The 22,939-nt window shown below is 35.2% G+C and overlaps 2 protein-coding genes across 4 annotated transcripts; both read right to left on the bottom strand.

Moving 5' to 3' along the window:
• Positions 1-17: 17 nt before the first annotated feature.
• LOC131150803 (copper transporter 5.1) lies at positions 18-824 on the bottom strand. The gene has a single exon (XM_058101776.1). It carries the CDS (start codon positions 641-643, stop codon positions 218-220), a length of 426 nt encoding a protein of 141 aa, XP_057957759.1. The 5' UTR covers positions 644-824; the 3' UTR covers positions 18-217.
• A 19,704-nt stretch (positions 825-20,528) lies between these two features.
• LOC131150802 (uncharacterized) lies at positions 20,529-21,935 on the bottom strand. Of its 3 annotated transcripts, none has more exons than XM_058101775.1 (2): positions 21,393-21,935; positions 20,529-21,242 (listed from the first exon to the last, which is right to left on the bottom strand). In XM_058101775.1, the coding sequence occupies exon 2, from the start codon at positions 21,238-21,240 to the stop codon at positions 20,797-20,799; it is 444 nt and encodes a 147-aa protein (XP_057957758.1). In that variant the 5' UTR covers positions 21,241-21,242; positions 21,393-21,935; the 3' UTR covers positions 20,529-20,796. The 3 variants fall into 3 exon arrangements, with proteins under 3 accessions (XP_057957758.1, XP_057957756.1, XP_057957757.1); XM_058101773.1 differs by having other exon boundaries at positions 20,529-21,295; positions 21,393-21,852; XM_058101774.1 differs by having other exon boundaries at positions 20,529-21,272; positions 21,393-21,438.
• Positions 21,936-22,939: the final 1,004 nt, after the last annotated feature.

Here is a 22,939-nt window from a genome sequence, read left to right as displayed (position 1 = left end):
AGGCGAGAACTGAAAACTTGACGCATAACGAAGCTGAGATTGCTAGAGACAGTTACAGATATACATATTTTTCGCAACACAGAATCCCCTCCAAACGATCGAAAACCCCCACCACCATTTGATCACACCGCAATTTGAAAATAGGAAATCAAAATCTGAAAGAAGCGTATAACTTAACATCAGAAAATATCGGAACTGGGAATTTCTAGATTTCAAATCAAGCGCAACCGCATGTGTTATCAACTACCAGCACATCGTCGCCGCCGCTTCTGTAGAGCAAGTAGCCGATAGCAAGCCCCGCGACGACGGCTATGAACACGCCTCCGTTGAAGGACATGACAGCGAGCATGAGAAGGTACCCGATCGCGGAGTTGATCCCGAAGAGGAAGGCGCCGGCGAACTTCGCGGGACCCCAGCCGGCGATCTTCCTTTGGAGAAGGGGGGCTTCGATCGGAGACTGGGCGGGGGGGCGGCCGGCGGCGAGGAGCTTGAATTTGATGCGGCGATCTTCCAAGAACTGGTAGAAGGCAGCGAGCACGAGGCAGGCGAGCAAGGTGAAGGCGTAGCTGGTCCAGGAATTCGTCTTCCATGAATCGAACAGGAGGGTCACCTTCCTACCCCAGTAAAAGGTCATGTGCATCATCTTCGCTCTCTCTCTCTCTGTAACGCAAAGGAGGAAGAAGGAAGGAATGAAGATAAAAAAGATCGAGCAATGGAGGAAATGGTGTACTACACGCGAACTGGTGTACGTTCTAAATAGGTAAGAGTGTATTAAAAGTACAAGAAGAGTTGGGAGAGCCTTGGGAGAAATGCCCTTGAACTGGCATCGGAATTACACGTCTGCCATCACTCTACCTCTTATCCTTTTGCTCGCTGAGGTGGGTCCGTTTTCAGTATCGAGTTCCCCGAGACTTTTTCTTTCTGTTTCCAGTTTTCACCAAGGAATCAGATTTGAAGTTGTGGCGGGCGGATTGCGAGTCTAGACTCTAGAGGGGAACAAAGCAAAAAATTACATTGAGGATGAAAATAATTAGGTAAAAAACTTTCAGAAATAAAAGTTTTTATTAATAGATTTCAAAAATACTATTTATCTCTCTTTCAATTAGATATAAACTTCTCTTCAAATGATTTTTCTTTTTATAAAATTTAAGAAAAAAATTAAAATTATGTTTTTTTTTTTGACAAATCTTAGCGGTCTGTTCAGAATTAAGAAAATATTGAGCAAATAAAAGAAAAATATGAAGGGTTCTTCTAGGAAAGGGAGAAATAAAATAAAAAATATATCAAATCAATGAGTAGAATTTTAATTATTCACATCTTTAGTATTTGATTTTTGTTAATTTTTAATTATATTAGAATAGTTTTTCATTTTTAGTTATATTTGATACGGAGAAAAAATATAGTGACAAATAATTTCTTTCTTATTTTTCTTTATTTTTTTAAAAAAATAAAATCTTTAATCCAAAATAGCCTGAAGGGTCGGTGGAATTTTCCAATTTTAAGGGGGTGCTTTTGAAATTTTTGAAATCTTAGGAAGTATATTTTTGTCAAATTTTAAACAAGTTGGTATTTTTTGTCCAAAAAATTAAGACTCATTTAATTTTTCAATCAATAAAATTATTCAAAATAGTAAGTCTCATATAATACGTGTGAAATTTACTTATACAAATACTTGCAAATCTCTATATTAGATGACTTGCGTGTACATGTGTGTATGCACCTTTGTTTGTTCTCCGGACTCCTATTTGTGGACTCATCTCTTAGCCTCAGCTTAGAGTTCATATTTGTTTTCGTCATATTTATTTTTATTTTGTTTTTCACTTTGATACAATGCCATAATAGTGTCAAAGGCCTTAAAATACTTTGACTATTTTATTGGAATGAATGAGAGTGCGTTCTTTTACTCTTTTTCGCTTAAATACTAAAGCTTTTATTTTAATTTGGAAGTTCACACTCTCAATAATTGAATTTTGATGTCTAATTGGAAAAAGACAAACATTAAGGATGTAGGTAATTATAGGGACAAAAGTTCAAAAGTAGAATTAAAAGAAATTTAGTGAAGAACATGAATATAAAGCCAATCATGAATGTGATAAGACATTAGGAGAGGTTGCATGATAGAGCAAGCCAATGTCATAGGGTCTTGTACAAGTCACATGTTATCCCCTAAGCACCTAGTGTGACGAGGTGTCGTAGGTCGAACACTTCATACTAGGGGAATGATCATGTCGTATTAGTTGTAGCACACAAGCTTAACGAGTTAGTTAAAATTAGACTACATATTTACACATGAACAAGTTCATCAGCATCGAATATAAATTAGTCATAAGTAGATATGCAATATTGGAAATAAAAATAAGAAGAAGTAAACTATAAAACAATCCTATTTTTCATATTATCACATCTCCAAAGGCAAATGTAATGAGTGAAGCGAGTATGTTAAATACGTTTACAATAACAAATGAGATTTGCAAGAATGATGAATACTCAATGTCCACTCAAAATAATTTTCTATGCAAATCTAATTCAAGCACAAGGAAACATCAATCAAGGGTTACCTTGGCATAAAAGGGTAACTAAAATACTTAATTAATGAAGGAAATAAAGAGGGTGTAACTTGTAAGTAATGGAGGGATAAACATGGGACATAGCCCATTATATTTAAGACCATGCAATTCCTTTACACTTAGACATGTGACATTGAATGTCTAGAGACATCTCGCCTATAGAGGGAGAATTCTTGGAGGATGTAAGACATCTAAAAGTCATCTCTTAAACATTGTTGCTATTTCATTTTTACTTCTATCCTTGTATTAAGCATCAATCTTGGAGGTCATCAAGGGTCTCTCAAGCTTTCTTCTTTCTCTTGGTTGTGGGTAATCATCACGATTCATGGATACAGAGATTGGCGGATATGATTTTGGCATTAACAGTTTGGAGCACCCAGTAGGGGGAATTTGCTTCCCCTATGACGATCCTTTTAATTGGAGGGAAAAAAGGGAGGGGTTAGGGAGGGTGTGACGCCCCGATTTTTCATACCATTTTTTTTTTTCGTATAACAATAACACATATATCACATATTGGTCACGTCAACCTCTGATACCATAATACATAACCTGACCCAAAAGTGGGTATCGGGTACACAATCATATACATGTACACAATCCTAACAGCGGAAGTCATTTCATATATATATATATATATATATATATACATACCACAACGAATACACATACTAGAGTACTATCATCCATATATATAAGTCAACCACAATAACTCTAGGGGAATTAAACCTCCCTAACTCAAAATATTCACCCTGACTACTCAAGGTATCTACTCCCCTTTATCTCGGAGCTTTATTACTAAGTTTATCTCGGTTTCTTGAAATATTTAAATGATTGGGTGAGACATATCTCAGTAAGACGGAATAAATTATCTACAGTATATGACAATATGAGATTCATTATATCATATCATATATTCGTTTCAATAATAATAATATCTTTTGAGAAAATATATAATTTCCACAATCATAATCATATAAATGTACAATACAAGCTTTCATAAACTTTTACTTCCATTTCCAAAATCATTCGTTCGTAACCCAAGTTTACTGGTGAAGTTCCTAAGAATAGGGAAGTTTACCCGCCTATACAAGTAACTTTCCTTTGTCCTGATATCATTTGCAGCCTAACCCAATTAACTCGGGTTCAGTTACAACTAATACTTATCAGAGCACTCATTTTACTCAGTAAGTTCTCAAACGGTGTGTTTTACTTCGCTTTAATTATTTATTAACTCACGCAATTTCATTTCCCATTTACTTTCTTGTTTCCATTCTCATTTCATTTTCATTTTCATTTTATTTCCATTATCATTTCCTTTTCCATATCAAGCACATGAGTGTCACTAGTTACCAATACATCCGTGTCTATACTCATGGCTGCCCTGAGGATATCTTTCCACGTCATTTCTTCTCCCTATGAATAGGGTTGTGCAGCCCAAAGGTTAGACCTAACCGCGGTTGGCCGACCTAGTTAGGTCAAATATCATCATATATCTCATGTCTGTAGTATGACTAGCTGGCCAAAAGCCCTAATCCGGACTCAGGGGGCACAACAACTTTATTATAAAGCTTAGTTTACTTTCACGTCACATGCTCCACGAGCCCGTGTGGTTGCACTAACACCACTAGCAATGGTACCGTGCTCAATATGACTACAAATCATTAGGGTTTCCATATCCATCCATCAGGGTTATCACTGCCACATACCAAAGTCATTATGTAGTATTGACATTTCATCAATCACATGTCTGTATTCCTATTTCAGAATTTCACATTTCAATTCTCACAATTCAATACTCATATTGCAGAATTAACGGTGCAATATTTACCATTTTTTATATTCATATTTCAACATCAGTATTGCAAAATTTTACATAACAATATTCACATTTCTCATAATCACATTTCAATATCAATGTTAGCTTTACAGTGATCCCAAGAGGGGGGGGGGTGAATTGGTATTTTTAAAATTTATCTCCTAGGTCTTCCTCCTAACAGCAGTATGTTCACAAGCTTATGGTCAATTTAGTACAAATAATGTAAACATACCAGAAATTAAATATAGCAGTTTAAACAGTCACACAAGCACCAGAAAGCAGTAAAGAAAGGATGACACGCAAATATGTTATCGAGGTTCGGCCAACTGCCTACGTCCCCGCCTTGGCTAACCAGCACAAGGATTATCACAATAATTTGCTCACTTAAATGGGTGGAGCGACACCTATACAGACCAGGTCAAACTACCACAGGGCTGACCTCAACCTTTACCAATCCTTACCGGGCTGGATTACCGTCCCCTCAGGCCATGCCTGGAATCTTTCAGATATACAATAAAAAGGTACAATACAAGAGTGCTTTCACGTAAAGCAGATTTGTACCGCAAATGCGCACAAACACATACACCACAGATGATTTAATAATGTAAGCTTAGTGTGGTCTAAGTAGTTCAACTCTCAAACAATTTTTCTATCAGTGTAGTACGCACGTGAGAGTGTCAATAATAATCTGTGTATTTCAGAGTATTCAATCAAATGTGTTCACACAGAGTATTAAACAAGCCTCAATAATATCAATCAATAGAATGTCTCAATCCTGTGAATATATATATGCTTGGATTGCAAGATATAAGTAATCTTTGTGTTTCAGCAAATGATATAGATTTGAATGGATATTGCTATAAAGATTAATATAACAAGCACAAATATCTTTTCATAAATAGTTCAATAAATTTCACAAGATATTTGAGTAAGCTTGAAATATGTTTTTGCAAACCAAAAACAAATACAAACTTCCAAAGATATTGCAATGATAATGTAATACTCGGAAGTTTACCACAAGTCTTCTTAGGATAGGCTTATTAGTAAAGTCTCCTAAGAAAACTTAGCTTATGCTCTCGAGAGAAAAATCGATTCAAACACTTCAAACAATGAGAGCAAAACCTTTTAGAATATACACTCAAAGCACTTACAAATGATTTTGAATTTGAAGAGGTAAGCTAGAGTGTTTGTAAGAAAGGTATGAGCAATATGAATCAAAAGGAGTATTTTTGCTTGAGAGAGAAATCTTTAATCCTTTTTCGCTAATCACTCTTAATTTTCCCAAATGAAACAGTATATATAGACATATCAAAATATTTGACCGTTGGGGACCTATTAGGGATTGTTGGAAAAGTTTAATGACACTTAAAACAATTTAACCCTGTTTAAAATTATTAACTGCGGTGAAAAAATAGGAGCAACCCGAGAAGTCCGGTCGACCAGAAATGGTTCAGTCGACCAGGACTCAAATGGCTCGGTCGACCGGAGAGGGAGATTTCCCAAACTTTCGAGGTTCGGTCAACCAGGCCTTTTTGAACTGCATGGTTCGGTCAACTAGACCGCTGGGAATTCTTCCGAGGACCCTCTGGTCGACTAGGTAGTTGGAGTACAAAAGTGGTCGGTCGACCGGGAGGTCAAAATGTTGACTCCCAGGTGGTTCGGTCGACCGGGATCAAATGAACTACAGGGTCTCGGTCGACCGGGACCTTGGTCAACGGTTGACCTAGGTATGGTTCGGTCGACCAGGCTAAAAATGAACTGATTTGGCTGGTCGACCGAAAGTGCACCAAGTGTGCATTTCGGCCTTATCTTGACACAATCAAACCCTATTTAAGTGCCTAACAAATATATGTGAAAGTGTGAGTGTCCTAGGGGCACTTGGGGTCCAATTTGAAGACACCAAAAAAGTCCGGTGTTGGTCGACCGAAGGGTACACCCTAAGGTTTTTCTAAGGTCATTTTTGGTTTGTATCTCGTTTGAGCTTACAGAATAAATCATGCATGTGATGTGTGTGTTTATTAAAAACCGAATACCCTAATTACTATTACAGACAAATTTTACTAAAAATTATTACAAATAAGAGCATGAATTTGTCTTCAAGCTTTGAGCTTTCACTTGCCATCGATGATATACTAATATGAACTTGCACATGAAGTAGATATTTATTAAATACAAGAGTATTTGTCATTATCAGAACCGGACGTGGCCTATAAGGTCAACATTCTCCCCCTTTTTGATGATGACAAATACGATTGGCAAAATATAGGGTAAAGCCCAAGAAGGCACCCCCTCACAATATGCATCCAATGTATGTTTAAACATAAGTTCTTTTACCCATTATTAGGCAAAATATAGGGTAAAGCCCAATAAGGCTCCCCCTCACAATATGCATCCAATGTATGTTCAAACATAAGTTCTTTTACCCATTATTTTGCCTCTTCCATCTCCCCCTTTTGGCAACAACAAAAAGGGTCATCTAAATTAAAATCCTAGGCAATGGGTGTTTAGTACATTTATAGAAGAATGATTTTGGAAAGAATTTTTGAAAATTTCAGCAGAGTGCCGTTTGTAAATCGGACTTTCCAAAAGTAAACCTGTATAAACGTAACCTGTTTGAGTTTAAAATTCCTAACAGTTTATCCACAATTACTCAAACAGTTCAGTATGGTCCAATACAACAAATAAATTATAAATATGATCATGAATTGGACAAGTTGTGCAACATAGATAATAATCAATATGATCATGCAATAAATATATGTATAATATACGCATACAATTAACAATTAGCTTTTCACAGAGTCTTAAGCAAGAAGATAATTCAACAATGGAACTAGTTGCTTAGACTTGGAAAATTTTCAAGAATGAGCTCCCCTTAAGGTTTTCAAAGCAGGCCTTGGGAACATTGCAAATCTCCTAAGGTTTTTTTTTTTTTTTTTTGGCTTTTGGTTGTAGATGCTCTTGATGTGGATATCAAGGTACAATTTTGGCGTCAACAATAGCACCAAGGAGGGGGAATTTGCTTCTCATATGACAATCTTTGTAACTAGAGAGGAACAAAAAAAAAAAAAAAAGGGAAGTGGGGGCCACCTTGGGTAGGCCCAAACTAAGAAATTTCTTAGGCCCATGGCCCAAGAAGAGGGGGCACCTTGGGTAGGCCCAAACTAAGAAATATCTTAGGCCCAAGGCCCAAGAAGGCTCAAAAAAAGAAAAAGAAAAAGAAAAAGCAAGAAGTCCACCCTAGATTACCAAGACTCTAGCTTTTGCGCATGATAAGTTGGTGGGCAATCGACTATGACCACAATAGGATCAAGAATAGGAGGGTCCATTACTTGACTTTGATGGACCATGACAATGTCATGGTAATTCACAAACATATATTATTGATATATGTTTGATACGAGACCTTGATGATCGTAGTTGGTCTCTTTTCTCCAGACTTCTAACCATCAAGGAAAGATACACATTTTATTCATTTAAACTGATTTACTAAATAATAAAAAACACATACCTCAGTCGTATATATGAAAATTTTGAAAAACAATTTAAGAGACTTATGTCCAAATTCTTAATTTGAGAATTTGAAAAGACGAATCACGAGACTAATGTTCAAGTCATTTAGCCACATAAATTTTAAAAATTTAGAGGATGAAACTTTCAGCAAATAAGTGTGCTATATATTCTTTTATTTTTATATTGGAGATATTTTCTTCAAACCAATAAATACTTGGATCTCTGCCAAAAAAATGCTAAGCCCTATTTATTTAGAACATTTCCCTTATATTGACCCAAATTATATTTGGTTACTTATTTACTTATATTTAATTAAATATCCAACAATGGGCGTGATTCATGCACTTCCTTCTCATTTCGAAAGTTAACTACATTTTTTTTATTCCAATTAAAGCTTACTAGTTGAAAAGAAAAATCAATCAAAATGGTTAAGATCAATTTTAAATTTGCATAAAAAAAATTCATTGACCATTTATTCTTGCATGACATACTCTTTCCTTTTGGATTCTTAAGGAACTTGTTAAAAGGTAAATTCAAATTTAATTGTCCCTTTCTTCTAAAGATTAAGAGCGGTTCACTCCTACTTATGTGTTTGAATTATTTAAGCATCAATTAAAATTTATGAAGTTGGGACATGTATTTACATAGTTTAGTCAATTGACATATGTAAGATTACTTTGCTTTTAGAGCATGAAAACATTTTCATTGAAAAGAGTTTTATAGGATTCATGGAGATGCATATATTACTCCACAACGTAAAATTATTATCTTTGTTTCTCTTTGTTTTTTATTTTAATTTTCTACACAAAACATAATTTTACATTATATTTACAATGAAATGGATGAGACAATTTTTTTTAAAAAAATTTATCATAGCAATAAAAGGGAGTATTATTATTATTTGGAAAAAAAAAAAGGCCACATGAATCTTGGGAGTTGGCAAGGCATCTCTCAAGGTCATGCAATGGATTCGAGAAATGAGGTCTACTGCTAGAAATCAACAAATGAGTTCTACTCACATAAATAATAGATAAGTACTCTTCTCATAATTATATGGGTTTTCCCCATATAGATGAACTATGTTCATAATTGACACGTGAGTTATGATCATATAAATAACATATATGTTCTACTCATAAATTGACTTGAGTTGTCTCATAATTGGCAAATGAATTTGCTCATAAATTGACAAATGATCTCTACGCATGTGAATAACAAATGAGTTGTGCTTATATAAACAACATCTGAGTTCTACCCTCAAATTGATATATGAGCATTGCTTATAAACTAACATACAAACTCTACTCATTAATTGATAGATGAAATTGCTTATGTAAATGATAGAGCTCACCCTACTTATAAACTAACAGAAAAGCTAATAGATGAGCTCTTCTCATAAATTGAAATATGAATTTTCCCCATAATAGACAGCTTTTCTCATAAATGAGCTCTACTCGTAAATTGATAAATGAGCTCTACTCGTAAGTAACAAATGTGCTTTACTCATAAATTGATAAATGAGTTTTGCTTATAATTGATAGATGAGTTATGTTTAGATTTGACAAATGAGCTCTATTCACAAATTGAAAAATGAGCTACCCCCATAATTAGATGGAGTTTGATCGATATTCCAAGCAAAAAATAATTTGATAAATATGTATTCTTAAGATTGAAAGCAATTTTCAAAGCGCCGGGGGGGGGGGGGGGTAAGTGATGAAGGATCACCTTAACATAATGTAATGCCATGAACCCTTAATCCTGGGTCCGGTGCATTATACCTGATAAAATTCCTGATAATCCATAAATCAATATATACGCAGCGAAAAATATAAACATAATCTCCATATAACATAATATCGGAGTTTACTAATTCTAACTATAATCCATAATAAATCATCCATCACCTGCATTTCCATAAATCTACATAACTCTCAAAATATTTCAGTATTTTCACAATCATTCCTTACTCAACAGCCTTAAAACATAAAGACATAAAACATAAATATTCACATTCCCCAAAATTAATATAGAAATATACCCTTTTCTTTTTCTATTTCGCAATAATGCTATAAAAACCTCGAGCTCTCAAAGCTCGATCTCGAGGAAATCCTAAAAAAAAAAAATCATATTCGGGTGAGACACATCTCAGTAAGGGAAGAAACAATATATTAAACACAGTGTGTGACTAACATGAGGTATATAGATATCATTTTAAATACATTTGCAAATCATTATCATAACATTAAAACCATTTTCTGAACCTAAACAATCATATACAGAGATTTACCCATGAGATTACCTAAGGATAGGGGTGATTACCCGCTTATACAAGTAGCACCCCTCTGCTCTGATACTTAGGTAACCCTAAGGTCATAATTAAAATATACCAAAGCACTCACCTTACTCAGTAAGCCCTCAAGTGTAAGATTAATCTCGTACTCAAATAGTTCAACAATAGTTTATCGGCAAAAGCCCTAAGGATAGGGAAATCTACCCACCCATACAAGTAGGTTCCCTCTGCCTTAGTACGTTATGCGACTACAGCCATATTTGTAGCTATTAATGCACTTGCCTTACTCAACAAGCTCTCAGGCGAAAGATATGCCTCGCCCAAACGTAACATGTTCTGCATACATACATACTTCTAATATCATAATACATCATTCTTTCTATCATTATTCAATCATACACATGTGTTCATATTCATAGTTTAACATTGCATTGCATTTTACTTTAAGTGACTTTTTCCCATTTGTATCATTCACGTTTCACATTTCATTTTATTGCATTGTCATTTCATTGCATAACGTTTTCATTTCATTCCTTCGTACTACAACTGGTCTTTAGCCATCATCAGTTAGTCCATATAGAAATGCACTAAAATCTACTAACACAGCTCCTTTTAACTGTCATTAGTTAGTCCACATAGAAATGAGATAGATCTGCTAACATGACTGTCTTTCAGTTGTCTTACATTTACATAGTTGCATTTAACATACACAGACAACATTGTCCATATCACATTTTATTCATAATGTCTTACTTAGTCTGCATCTCATACATTTAACATATATTTACACAGAATCTCATGTCACACAATTTAACAATAAAAATTCATACATATTCCTGTAAAATAGGTCAACCCACATTTAACATTTATATGCTGAAAATACATTTTTTTTCTTACATAATTCCTCAGAAATCACTTTTCACTTTCATTCATTTACTTTCACATATACATTACTATATAAGCAATCCTAGGTTCAGGAAACGTATTTTTACATGGTTGACATTTTATAATTCACACCAAAACATACATATAATATAACATAATTTATTACCTTTAATTTCATAAAATCTGATTTAATATATAATTTCCCCTTACTTGAATTCTCGAACTACATCGACAAGAATCCCACACAGATGCCCGCGATGCTCACCCGAACCCTAATTCAAAAACCCTAGTTCCATTTAAATTATTCCTAAATAAAATATTATTTAAATATTTTCTAGGGCCATAATTTCCAAATTAATAGTTATACTCGCAAATATAACTAATGTTCCAAAATTTTCAAATCTCACTCTCGCTTCGGAGTGGAGCCTAGAAAACCCCAATTGGAAGCTTACCTACGTCAAAATAACGACAATCGCGACTAGGACCACGTGGTGGTACTTGATCATCGATTTAACAGCATATTTATAGAGAAATTGGGAAAATAGGGAAAAATTACCTTTCCCCTGGAGTAGTGCCTAAGTCGTTCTCACGACAAATTTGCTCCAATAGAAATGTCGGTGACGGAATTAGGAATCCAACGGCACCTTCCGTTTTCCAATCCGCCACAAACTCATTGAGAAATTGAGAGAGAGAGAGAGAGAGAGAGAGAGAGAGAGAGAGAGAGAGAGAGAGAGAGAGAGAGAGAGAGAAGCAGCTGGACGCAGGAAAAACAATTCAGGGGGGTTTGGCGTGTGATGTGCGTCTTTGCAGAAAGTAAATTCTTCTGGAAGCTTTTTGCTTCAGAAAGTTAACCCCTTTACATATATATATATATATATATCTTCAATTAGTTTTTTTTTTTTTTTATTTCTTTCATAGTACTTCTTTTTATTTAGTTATTTATTTAATACATCAATTAATAATGTTTAACTAATTAGTTGATTAATAATTTTAATTAATTAATTAATTTTATTTATTATTTTTTCCTAATTATTTTAGTCATTTTTATTTTTCGGGTCTTTAAAGACTCAATAAAAAAAGGAATGTTTTTCCTAAGTAATGGAGGGGTAGTGAAGGTGGCCCTTAGAATTAAGACCATGTCACTCCTTCCCACCATACCTAAAGAAACCTTACATTGAATATGTGGAGATATATCGATCACCTATAAAAGGGGAATTCTTTATTAGAGATGGAGCCAGAAGACAGCTAGGAGACAACGCGTTGCAAGCTTGGAGCTGAGTCAGAAACGCGGTGGAATTATCTCTCCATTAATCTCTTCATTATAAACTTCCAATTGTGATTAATTTGATTTAATTATGTTTTAAATTCCAAGCCTATAAATTGAGGGCTGTAGAAATTGTAATTGACAACACATAGAGAGTGCAGAAGCGTGAGAAGCTCAGAGAGAGCTGAGAGGAAGAAGGGAGGAAGAGAGAGAGAGAGAGAGAGAGAGAGAGAGAGAATTGTAATATTTTCTGGCGATAGTGAATTTTGGTGTGTGCTCTATGGACGTAGGTCTTTATTGACCGAATCACGTAAATTTTTTTGTGTCACTTTGATCTGGATGCTCACAGGTTCCTAATAAGTGGTATCAGAGTCCGATTGGAGCAGAAAAGCTAGATTGGAAGTGATCTCGAAATTCTGAACTCTGTCCAGTAGATCAAAACTGTGTTTTGAGGCCACCATAGCATTCAGCTCGCCGAGACGAAGAGCAAGGTGCAAATCGGAGCTCAAAAGGAGCTCAGAAGAATTTGCACACGTCCTTACGCGCTTCGACGGGGAAGAACACCTCTCCACGCGCTGTACACGCGCCAGTGAACAGTCCCTCACGCGCTGCACGCGTTGCACTCATCTTCCTCGCTCGTTCCGCCTCGACCCGACCTGGTCCACTACCCAACCCGAACCGGCAAAACACTTAGACCCGGTGAACCCGAGATATAATCCACGAACCGGATTCGACCCGCCGCACAGAACCGGCCACGTCGCCACGCCAGCCTAGACACGGCAGCCGGAGGTGCCATGTCAGCAGGTGGGCCCATACAGACACGTCAGGTGCCACGTCATCAATGGGCCCCACCTTGCCACATCATCTGTGGACCCCACTACCACGTCAGCAAGGTGTCACATCAGCAGTGCCACGTCAGCAAGCTTGACCAAGTTTGACAAGGTTTGACCAAATTTTGACTGAGTTTTTCAAAGTCGTTTTGGGTCCGTTTTTCGAGCGACTTGAATCATTTCTAGGGTTTTCGATTGTTTTGGATCCAACCGCGCTATCCATTTGAGTTAATTCCATCTCTAGATTAGCGAATCGAGATGTTGAATGAAAAGAGCTCAAAATCAAAATGTTCAATAGGAACAATTTCGATTTCTAGAAGATGCAGATAGAAGATTATTTGTTTGGGAAGGAATTGCACTTACCGTTGAAGGGTAAGCCAACATCCATGAACGAGGATGAGAGGGAGTTGCTTGATCAAAAAGCTCTCGGAGCCATCAGAATGACGTTGTCAAAATTTGTGGCGTTCAATATCAAGCATATAACATCTACTAAGTCTTTGATGGATGCAATCTCTAATATGTACGAGCAACCTTCAGCCGCAAGTAAGGTACATCTCATAAAAAGACTATTTAAGATGAACATGTCTGCAAGTAAGAGTTTCAGCAGGCATCTGAATAACTTCAATGAGTTGTCTAATCAACTCGCCTTAGTTAGGATAACGTTTGATAATGAGATTCGGGCCCTACTGATTCTCAGTTAGTTGCCTGAAAGTTGGAATGGTGTCGTTACTGCAATCAGTAGCTCTGCAGGAAAATCGAAGCTTGTATACGATGAGGTCGTCAACATGATTTTGACAGAGGAAATAAGAATGTAGTCAAACCATGGCTCCACTTTGAGTTCAGCCTTGAACATGGAGAGTCGAGGCAAAGGAAACAGGAATGGACGATCAAACAACCACGGGAGATCTAGGCCCAGATGGTCAAAATCCGGAAATCCCAGAGGTACTCAGGACATAGGTTCCCAGAGCACTAACATTATTGAGTGCTGGAACTGTGGAAAAACTGGTCATTGCAAGAACCAGTGCAAGAGTTAGAAGAAAGAATTCGAGACGAGGGCAAAGACAGAAGCAAATATTGCTCTTGAGAATGATGAGATGTTAATCTGCTCTTTGGAAAGCAAGCAGAAGTCTTGGGTCTTAGATTTCGGAGCCTTATTTCATGCCACATGCTGCAGAGATTGCCTAGAGGAGTACACATCAGGTAATTTTGGTAAGGTGTACCTTGGCAACGATCAACCTTGCGACGTAACCGGCAAGGGAGTTGTGAAGATCAATATAAACGGGTCAGTATGGAAGCTGAAGGATGTCAGGTATATTCCAGACTTGAAAAAAAATTTTATCTCAGTTGGTCAGCTGGCAGATGAAGGATACACGATGAAATTCATTGGCGATGAATGGAAAGTTTCAAAGGGTGTACTAACCATTGCACGAGGTAAGAAAAGAGGAACACTTTTTCTAACCTCCAATGCCTCCATGTCTATTTCAGTTATTGCAAGAAATGACGACAGCAACATCTGGCACCAACGACTTGGTCACATGAGCGAGAAGGGACTCAGGGTGATGCACTCAAAGGAAAAATTGAGTGGTCTACAGTCAGTGCAGGTTGACATGTGTGAGGATTGTATAGTCAGGAAACAGAAGAGGGTTTTCCAGATAAACACCCATGCCCCAAAGAAGAAAGGAGTAGAACTGGTCCACTCAGAATGTGTTGAGTAGAATATCGAGAATCCTCAGGTGGAGGAACCAGTGGAGCAGATCATCGCACCACTGCCTCCTACTCCAGTTCCGAAGCTTAGGAGATCTACTCGGTCTCATATACCAGACAGAAGGTATATTGATTACTTACTTCCTACAGATGGAGGAGAGCCCGAATGCTATGATAAAGCATGTCAGGTGGCAGATACGAGCAAGTGGGAGCTTGCGATCAAGGATGAGATGAAGTTTCCCACCTCCAATAGAATGTGGAAGTTGCCCAAAGGCCTTCACAACAAGTGGGTGTACAGAATTGAAGAGGAGCATGACGGCTCCAGAAGGTACAAGCCTCGGTTGGTAGTCAAAGACTTCGAGTAGAAGTACGGGATTGACTACACCGGTATTTTTACACCAGTTGTGAAGATGACAGCCATCAGATTAGTTCGCAGGAATCGAGCAAACAGGAAGATGGTGACTACAGAGAAGCTGGAGTTGTGTTCAATTTCAGTTGGTCTTCATGCTTGAAGACACATATTATGAGCACATCATTTATTCATGATACTCTAGTTGAGGATGTGTCTTTGTCTCCAAGTGGGAGATTGTTAGAGATGGAGCCAGAAGACAGCTAGGAGACAACGCGTTGCAAGCTTGGAGCTGAGTCAGAAACATGATGGAATTATCTCTCCATTAATCTCTTCATTATAAACTTCCAATTGTGATTATTTTGATTTAATTATGTTTTAAATTCCAAGCCTATAAATTGAGGGCTGTAGAAATTGTAATTGACAGCACAGAATGAGTGCAGAAGCGTGAGAAGCTCAGAGAAAGCTGAGAGGAAGAAGGGAGGAAGAGAGAGAGAGAGAGAGAGAGAGAGAGAGAGAGAGAGAGAGAGAGAGAGAGAGAATTGTAATATTTTCCGGCGATAGTGAATTTTGGTGTGTGCTTCGTGGACGTAGGTCGTTATTGACCGAACCACGTAAATTTTTTGGTGTCACTTTGATCTGGATGCTCACAGGTTCCTAACATTCTTATCAAGAAGATAAGACATCTAAAATGTATATCTTAAACACTATTGCTATCCTATTGCTACTTCTTCTATCCTTGACTTGACCATCGGGAAAGACCCCTTGACTTAAGTATCGGAAAAGGCCCTTGAAGACCACCAAGGTCATTCAAAATTTTCTTTTTCTCTTGCTTGTAGGTGATAATCACGATTCATGAACGCACATATTAAGGTATGATTTTTGGTGTCAACACAAATAAATATAACTTTTAAATTACTTATAGATTTTCATGATTTGTAAATGTTGCAAGTATAATATATAATGTCATTTAGGGGCAATTTTAAAAAGATGATTGAGAACTCCTTAAATTTACCTTAATTTTTATTAGAGATAATATGGCTACATTTGGTTCACGAAATATTTATTCCTATGAATTAGTTATAATTACTTATTGTTAATGATGTAAAAAATTATTATTACTATAAAGTAAATAAGATGTGAAACTTTTTATGAATAATAACTATAAATAATAAATAAGGAATAATTACTATAAGAATGTCTCTTCCTTTCTTAATACATATTGGATCAAATAATGATTATCTATAACCTTTATTCACACTTTTTTCACTATATTTCATGTCATTTTGTGAACTAAGTATAACCTAAATATAGATGATTGGGGGGTTGTCAAGGGATATGACCCAACGTGAAAACTTAGGGAGAGGTTTTGGGGTGGGAGTTGTTTAATTACTCTATTAAGAATTTTCATTGATAGGTATTTATCATTCAATTATGTATTACTTTTGTTGTGTAGTTAAGGACTAATTTAGGGCTTCTATATATGTTTTCATTGATTGATATTTATTTATTCGACCATGTGTTACTTTTGTTGTATAGTTTAGGGCTAATTTGGGGCTTATATATATTGGTTGAATTCTACAAGTGGGAAATTAATTGGTTTTTTTTTTAAAGAAAAATTACTAAAAAATTGAAGCAATCGATTAACTAATTATTTGGGTTTATGTCCAATAGTTCATAGAATCAAATATATAAGTGCACAAAAATTATGAGAAAATAGAATGGTGGAATTAAACCAAACTATTTTATATCTTGGTTCCATTTTTCTTTTTAGTTATTGGTTTTTCAGTTTTTTTTTTTTAAAAAACATAGTTTTTTGTTTTACATTTCAATTTGATTTTTCAATTTTAGTTTCGATTTCGTTTTTTAATTTAATGAAGATGATTTTTTTTTTGTCTCAATTTTGGTTTTACAAAAAAGCCGAACCAAAATAATCAAAGCATAAATGTTACTTGTATTTCATGATATATATTTATGTAACAATAATTGATTAATACTTTTATTTTATATGTTGAATTTATTCACTACCCAACCCCTAAAGTGCCCCATATGCTGAGCTGCTCTAATTTATTTATTTATTTATTTGATTACATAAGAACTCCAGTCACCAACGAGCCCTTCGGACCCCCTAGTACGACACCAACGTCCTCTGCTCCCAAGTCTCACTGATCAGGGTAAAGTTCGGATGCGGACACGGCTATTGCTCTAATTTATTGCTATGTTGTTGCGGTTGATATGCTCACATTCATATATATCATACATGATTCATATATAATCCAATAATAATAATTTATACATTTACTAAGCCCAGAATAATAATATTATTTAATAAAATAAACAAAAATAAAGATATAAAAATTCTAATTTAATTCAATGTTAAAGTTGTCAAAGTGTTCTGTCTCTGCTCATATATAGAAGATGGTATACTTGAAAAAAATAAAAATAAAATAAAGAGAGAGAGAGAGAGAGAGAGAGGCTATCTAGCTAGACTGTCATGTGCTTCCTAAATTATACGTTACACTTCTTTTCTGTAATATATTCTGTGTCAAATGAATTGCTCAAGAATTTTATTTTATAAATTGTTAATATTGAAGAATAATTTGTGAAACAATTTTATTTAAAATAAAATCATGTATATATATATATATATAAAGTTAAGAGTGTTAAAGCTATTACTTTGAAAAATTAATTGTCGGGAAAAAAATTGCGAATGCCATCGAATAAAAAGTAGTAATGATAATAATAATTTATTTTTTTTTGGAGTTTTAAAGTTAGAAATAAGAATGATGAAGGGATAAAATAATGGTAAGTGCCAAACTTTAGTGATTGGCAAACCTGGATCATACCCGCACATGGGGTGAGAGTGAGACCAAACAAGGGTTATCCATTGACACCCCATAGTTTCCTTAATAAGATATATTATTTTCTTTGGGTCACTTTCAAAAACCTCTATCACCCAAACATAGACAACACACAATCACCTCTAGGACTGTTCTTAGTTGCTTCTCCTTCACTCTTTTCTTCTTCCTCAACTTGCAATGCCTTGCTTGTGCTTGCACATTTCAATCACCAACTCAAAAATTTCTCTCTCTCTCTCTCTCTCTCTCTCTCTCTCTCTCTCTCTCTCTTATTATTATTATTTTTTTTAATGTCGAAAAGACAACTACGCTTATGAAAATTTATGATCAGGCCCAATTAATGAGTAGATATACATGATATGGGATTGTAACAAGTTTTGTCATCTGATCTTTGATGTTCTCATCAAAATGGGTCACACTTTTGTGTAGGATCTATCCTTATGGTGATACCTCAAGGATGGGTCTGATTATAAAATATAATGACCTTACATTAATTTCGATGAGGTATTATTTGTTCTGACTCACTGATTTATGATTTTATTTTATAAAATGCGTCTCACATAGTTGGAAGTTGAACCATACTATTTTAACACCTACTATAGTCTATTTATAGCATAATCGAATGTGACTTGCACAAAACGTGATTAAAATGTGATTTTTTTTTGGTTTGATCGATTGAAGAGTGACACAATACTCAATCACAAGGTGCCATCTCAACCCATGATGAAATCTTATGATGCTCGTGTTAAGAAGTACTTTCCATTTTTAATAACAAATTATAATAGTGGTAAAGACGACTTGTGACTTTGGTGACCTCAAGGTCACGGGTTCGATTCCCCCTTGAGAGTTTACTTTGGTAAATTATTAAGGGTGTGTCAATGGACGGATAACTTTCACCTTCCCAGATTTGGTGTCGCATTATAGTATTCAAAGTAGGGCGATGGTGGCTGGAGTTTTAGAGTTATAAAAAAAAAAAAAATTGTAATAGATTGGATTTCGCTCTCAACATGATGCACCTTATTAGTTTTAGATGTGATTTTCTCCCCTATTGTGGATCCTTTACTACCCCACATTTTTTCAAATAAGCCAACTCATTTGGGACCATCCACTCTTTTCACCCTATTACGGATACGAAAAGAAGGCTCCACTCCAAGTTGTTCAAGAATAGTGGCGTGGCGTTGCATTAAAATAGGATCCACACAAGGAAAACACTTGCCATTTATTATTATTTACACTTTTTCGGATCTATTTAAATATGTGCTATCTGTTTACATCCATTAGTTTGTAAGATATCGTCTCGTGTTATTTGGATCCAAAATCCAAAAATTCATCGTTAATAGTGATTGGATTGATGATAAAATAGAATCATCAATCGCTTAATTGTACTGTAACTATTAAATAAAATGATAAGGGATCTAAATGAGACATGAAATTTCTATATTGATTAGTTTAGGATTAAAATTTACTATATTTATAAACGAAACGAAGTCAAAACTATAACTTGATTTACATAAAAAAAATTTAACTTTTTAATTTAATTTAATTTAATTTAATTTCTACATTGTTTCATTTTGTGAATCAAACATAACATTGAATTAAAATGAAAAATTAGAAAAAATAACACTTCATCATCATGTACATATACAATTAATTAGTAGAATAGGGTCTAAATTAGATTAAGGGAGGGCACCATCCCCTATCGTTCCCTTCTCCAATTGCTACTTATAATTTATGCTCAATTTAAAAAAAAAAAAAAAAAAACTTCCTAACACATTTTAATGGTTAACACATGATTTTTGTCGGCATACTTAATGTATAAAATGGAATTAAAAACATAATTTTATTAAACTTTCTAATTTAGATACTTCAAGAAAAAAATTACAAAATTTAGAAGATTTTTAAAGTATTTTCACTAATTAAATCAAACATGACATTAGATTAAAACAAAAACTTAGATTGAATAAGACTTTATGCATCGTACTCAAACACAATAATATAATAGAGTCAAAGTAGGGTTAAGGAGCCCCATAACCACCTCGGAGGGATCCATCGTATCACACTAGCTTGATGGATGGATGTAAGAGTATGGACAATTTTTGATAAGTTTCATGTAAGAGTATGGAGAGAATAAGGAAAGAATATCTTTAAATTTTTAATTTTTAACTACCAATATGTAAAAAGAGGACAATATAAGACAATGGGAGAAAAAACAAATTGAAAATTATTAATCTTCCTAAAAATGTACATATGTTTATATGTGATTGTAATTGCAGAGAAAATTGTGTGTTAGTATATCCATTATTTATTTGTTCATCAATTTGACAAAAAAATATTTTCGATTTAAAGATATTATTCAAACCAATAATGTGATTCGTTCTATTTTGATATGATCAGAGAAGCTAGTCCAATTCAATCAACTTCCTGGAAGAAGAAGGAGAAGGAGAAGGAGAAGGAGAAGAAGAATTGGAGTGCCAAAGGCAGATTCCTTCGACCTCCATTCATGTCATTCTGTCAAAGTCAATAGCAGAGATTGGAATATAACTTGAAGAAGCATTTAGACATTAGATTGAACCTTACCTAAGTTAGCCTAGCCCTAGAGCTAGCTTCCTGCTTCAATCATTCATTCCTTCATCAACAACTCCACTTTCCCTTGCGGCCGCGGGGCAGTCAAAATCTTCGTAGTTGAAATTCTCCCGATTAGATGGTAGTACTACTTCAATTCAGCCATCCAGAGTTGAGTAACAGCTCTCTGATCGGAGAAGAGGCCGCGTGTCGCAAACCTTCGCCGGAGGACTAGAGGGAGTAGACCTAACTGCTCTCGGAGAATCCAGGCTTCGGAGGAGTAGTTGTTTCACGGCGGAGATCAGGTCCTCCGTCGGTCTAGACGGCGGGCTTGATGACTCAAACTGCTTGCAGAAGTTAATGTGCCGATCCAGTGCTTCTTCGGCGCCGATCATCCCCTCCGACCTCAGAATCTCGACTTCGATCGCCTCGGCGCAGAGTCCGCAAATCCAACGGCCCTGATACCGCTCGCGCACGCGCGCGATGTACTCCGGCGTGCACTCCTCCGTCAACCCGCAGCAGTGGCACTTCGCGAACTCGTCTTCGCTCAGAGGAGTGTGCTGAGACAACTGAGACTCCACGCCAGCGGCGATTGCAGCCATTGCTGATCAAACGAAATGACGGTAAAAGGGAGCTGAAAAACCGAAGGTAACAGACCTATATCGGCCACATATATATATATTTATCATGAACTATTTGAATTGCTTTGATTTCAGGAAATGAACAAAACTTTAGGAAAATTCAAGAAAATTACCGTTTCTCCTTGAATGACGCCGCGAGGTATAAATTCTGAGAATTTAATTAATTTATGGATAAATTTGAAATCAATCTATGATTATTTGCTTAATTAATTGTACACTCAATCCAAAATTTCCACAATGCTCGAAGAAGAAGAAGCGATAGTACCGACAAGAGGATCCGAAAAAGGATTCGATATTCCCTGTTTATCTCTCTTTCTCCCTCTCGCCTTTATCGATATTCATCCCGCCGATAAGCGAAACGTCAATTTTCAAGTACATTCCATTTCCATTCCGAGCCCCCATACAAACATTTGAAGGAGAAGCTTCAGGAGAAAAATCGCCCAATGTTTCTATAACTGCAGTTTGGAATCGAAAAGGGAAGAAGAAGAAAATACGGAGGATTGAGGCGATGAATGAATGATTTTGATTTTGTTTTTTTGCGCTCGTGGAATTTCCATTTTGGAAAAGCGGAAGCAATTCCCCCAATCATTGGCGGCTTGGAGGCGCAGTAGTTAAGTCCACGTTTCCTTTTTCACGCTCCCCTGAACCATCCACCCTTTCTCCTATTCTTTTTTACTTTTTGAGACCACCCGTCTTTTCTTATCTAAAAATAAAATAAAATAAATTTAATTTCTACCATTTATTTATTTATTTAAAATTTTAATTTTATTTGATAAAATAAATGTCATTACTATTATTTAGTTCATTTTCACTCCAAAATTGCTCTTTCATTTGTTTGCTTATTTTTTAATATTGGAGTAAGACCTTATAAAAAATTTGATATGAATGACACGACGTTAAGTTTTACCTTTTTTTTTTTTTTTTTTTTTTAAGTTTTAAGTTTCGGACTTTTGTAAATAATTTATTGCGATTATCTGCATGAGAAAAGAAAATGAAAAGAAAATGTGTAGTTTATAAATAAGAACGAATAGTTGCTTTTATTGATATGTCATCTATGTTATATTTCATTAAAAAAAAAAAGTGTAGCCCATAAATAAGAATGAAATAAAAATTTAAATTAGACGTAGTTGTTTTAATTGCTATGTAATCCATATTAAGATCTTTTCTAATTAATTGTATGATGATAGCTTCAAGGCGATTAAAAAAAAAAAAAAAAACAATGTAAAAGTCTAATCCCCTTTGGTGCAATTTACTCATAAATAAGTAATGGTAGAATTATATTTTGACTTTTAACTATCTTCTCAATCCTCCAATTTATTTTGAATAGTTTAAGTTTGATTTTTCTCTTCGATGTTTTAGTTGGGATCCCTGTAATTTTGAATAGTTTCAATTGTTTAATGTAATTAACATTAGAGATTAGGCTATACCACTGAAAATTAAATCAAAGATCATAGCATTTAGCATTTATGGTTGTAGTTTTTGTAGCTTAAATTTCATTCTTCAAGAAAATATAATATGCCATAAATGATACATTAGGTAGGAAAATGTACTTAACACCCTAAAGCTACCATTGTCGTGTTTATAATATAAAGTATTAATTTACTCCTAAACCCTAATAAAATATTTTGCCCTTCTTTTTCGATATTTTTGCATAGACATT

Source organism: Malania oleifera, chromosome 3 (assembly GCF_029873635.1).
Source record: "Malania oleifera isolate guangnan ecotype guangnan chromosome 3, ASM2987363v1, whole genome shotgun sequence".
NCBI classification, from domain to species: domain Eukaryota; kingdom Viridiplantae; phylum Streptophyta; class Magnoliopsida; order Santalales; family Ximeniaceae; genus Malania; species Malania oleifera.
Note: the sequence above shows the minus strand (reverse complement) of the source record. Positions and strands in the feature narration are given on the sequence as shown.

What these genes read in the sequence shown, in the direction of transcription:
- LOC131150803 (XM_058101776.1), bottom strand. Translation starts at nt 643, where the DNA reads ATGATGCACATGACCTTTTACTGGGGTAGGAAGGTGACCCTCCTGTTC.
- LOC131150802 (XM_058101775.1), bottom strand. Translation starts at nt 21,240, where the DNA reads ATGGCTGCAATCGCCGCTGGCGTGGAGTCTCAGTTGTCTCAGCACACT.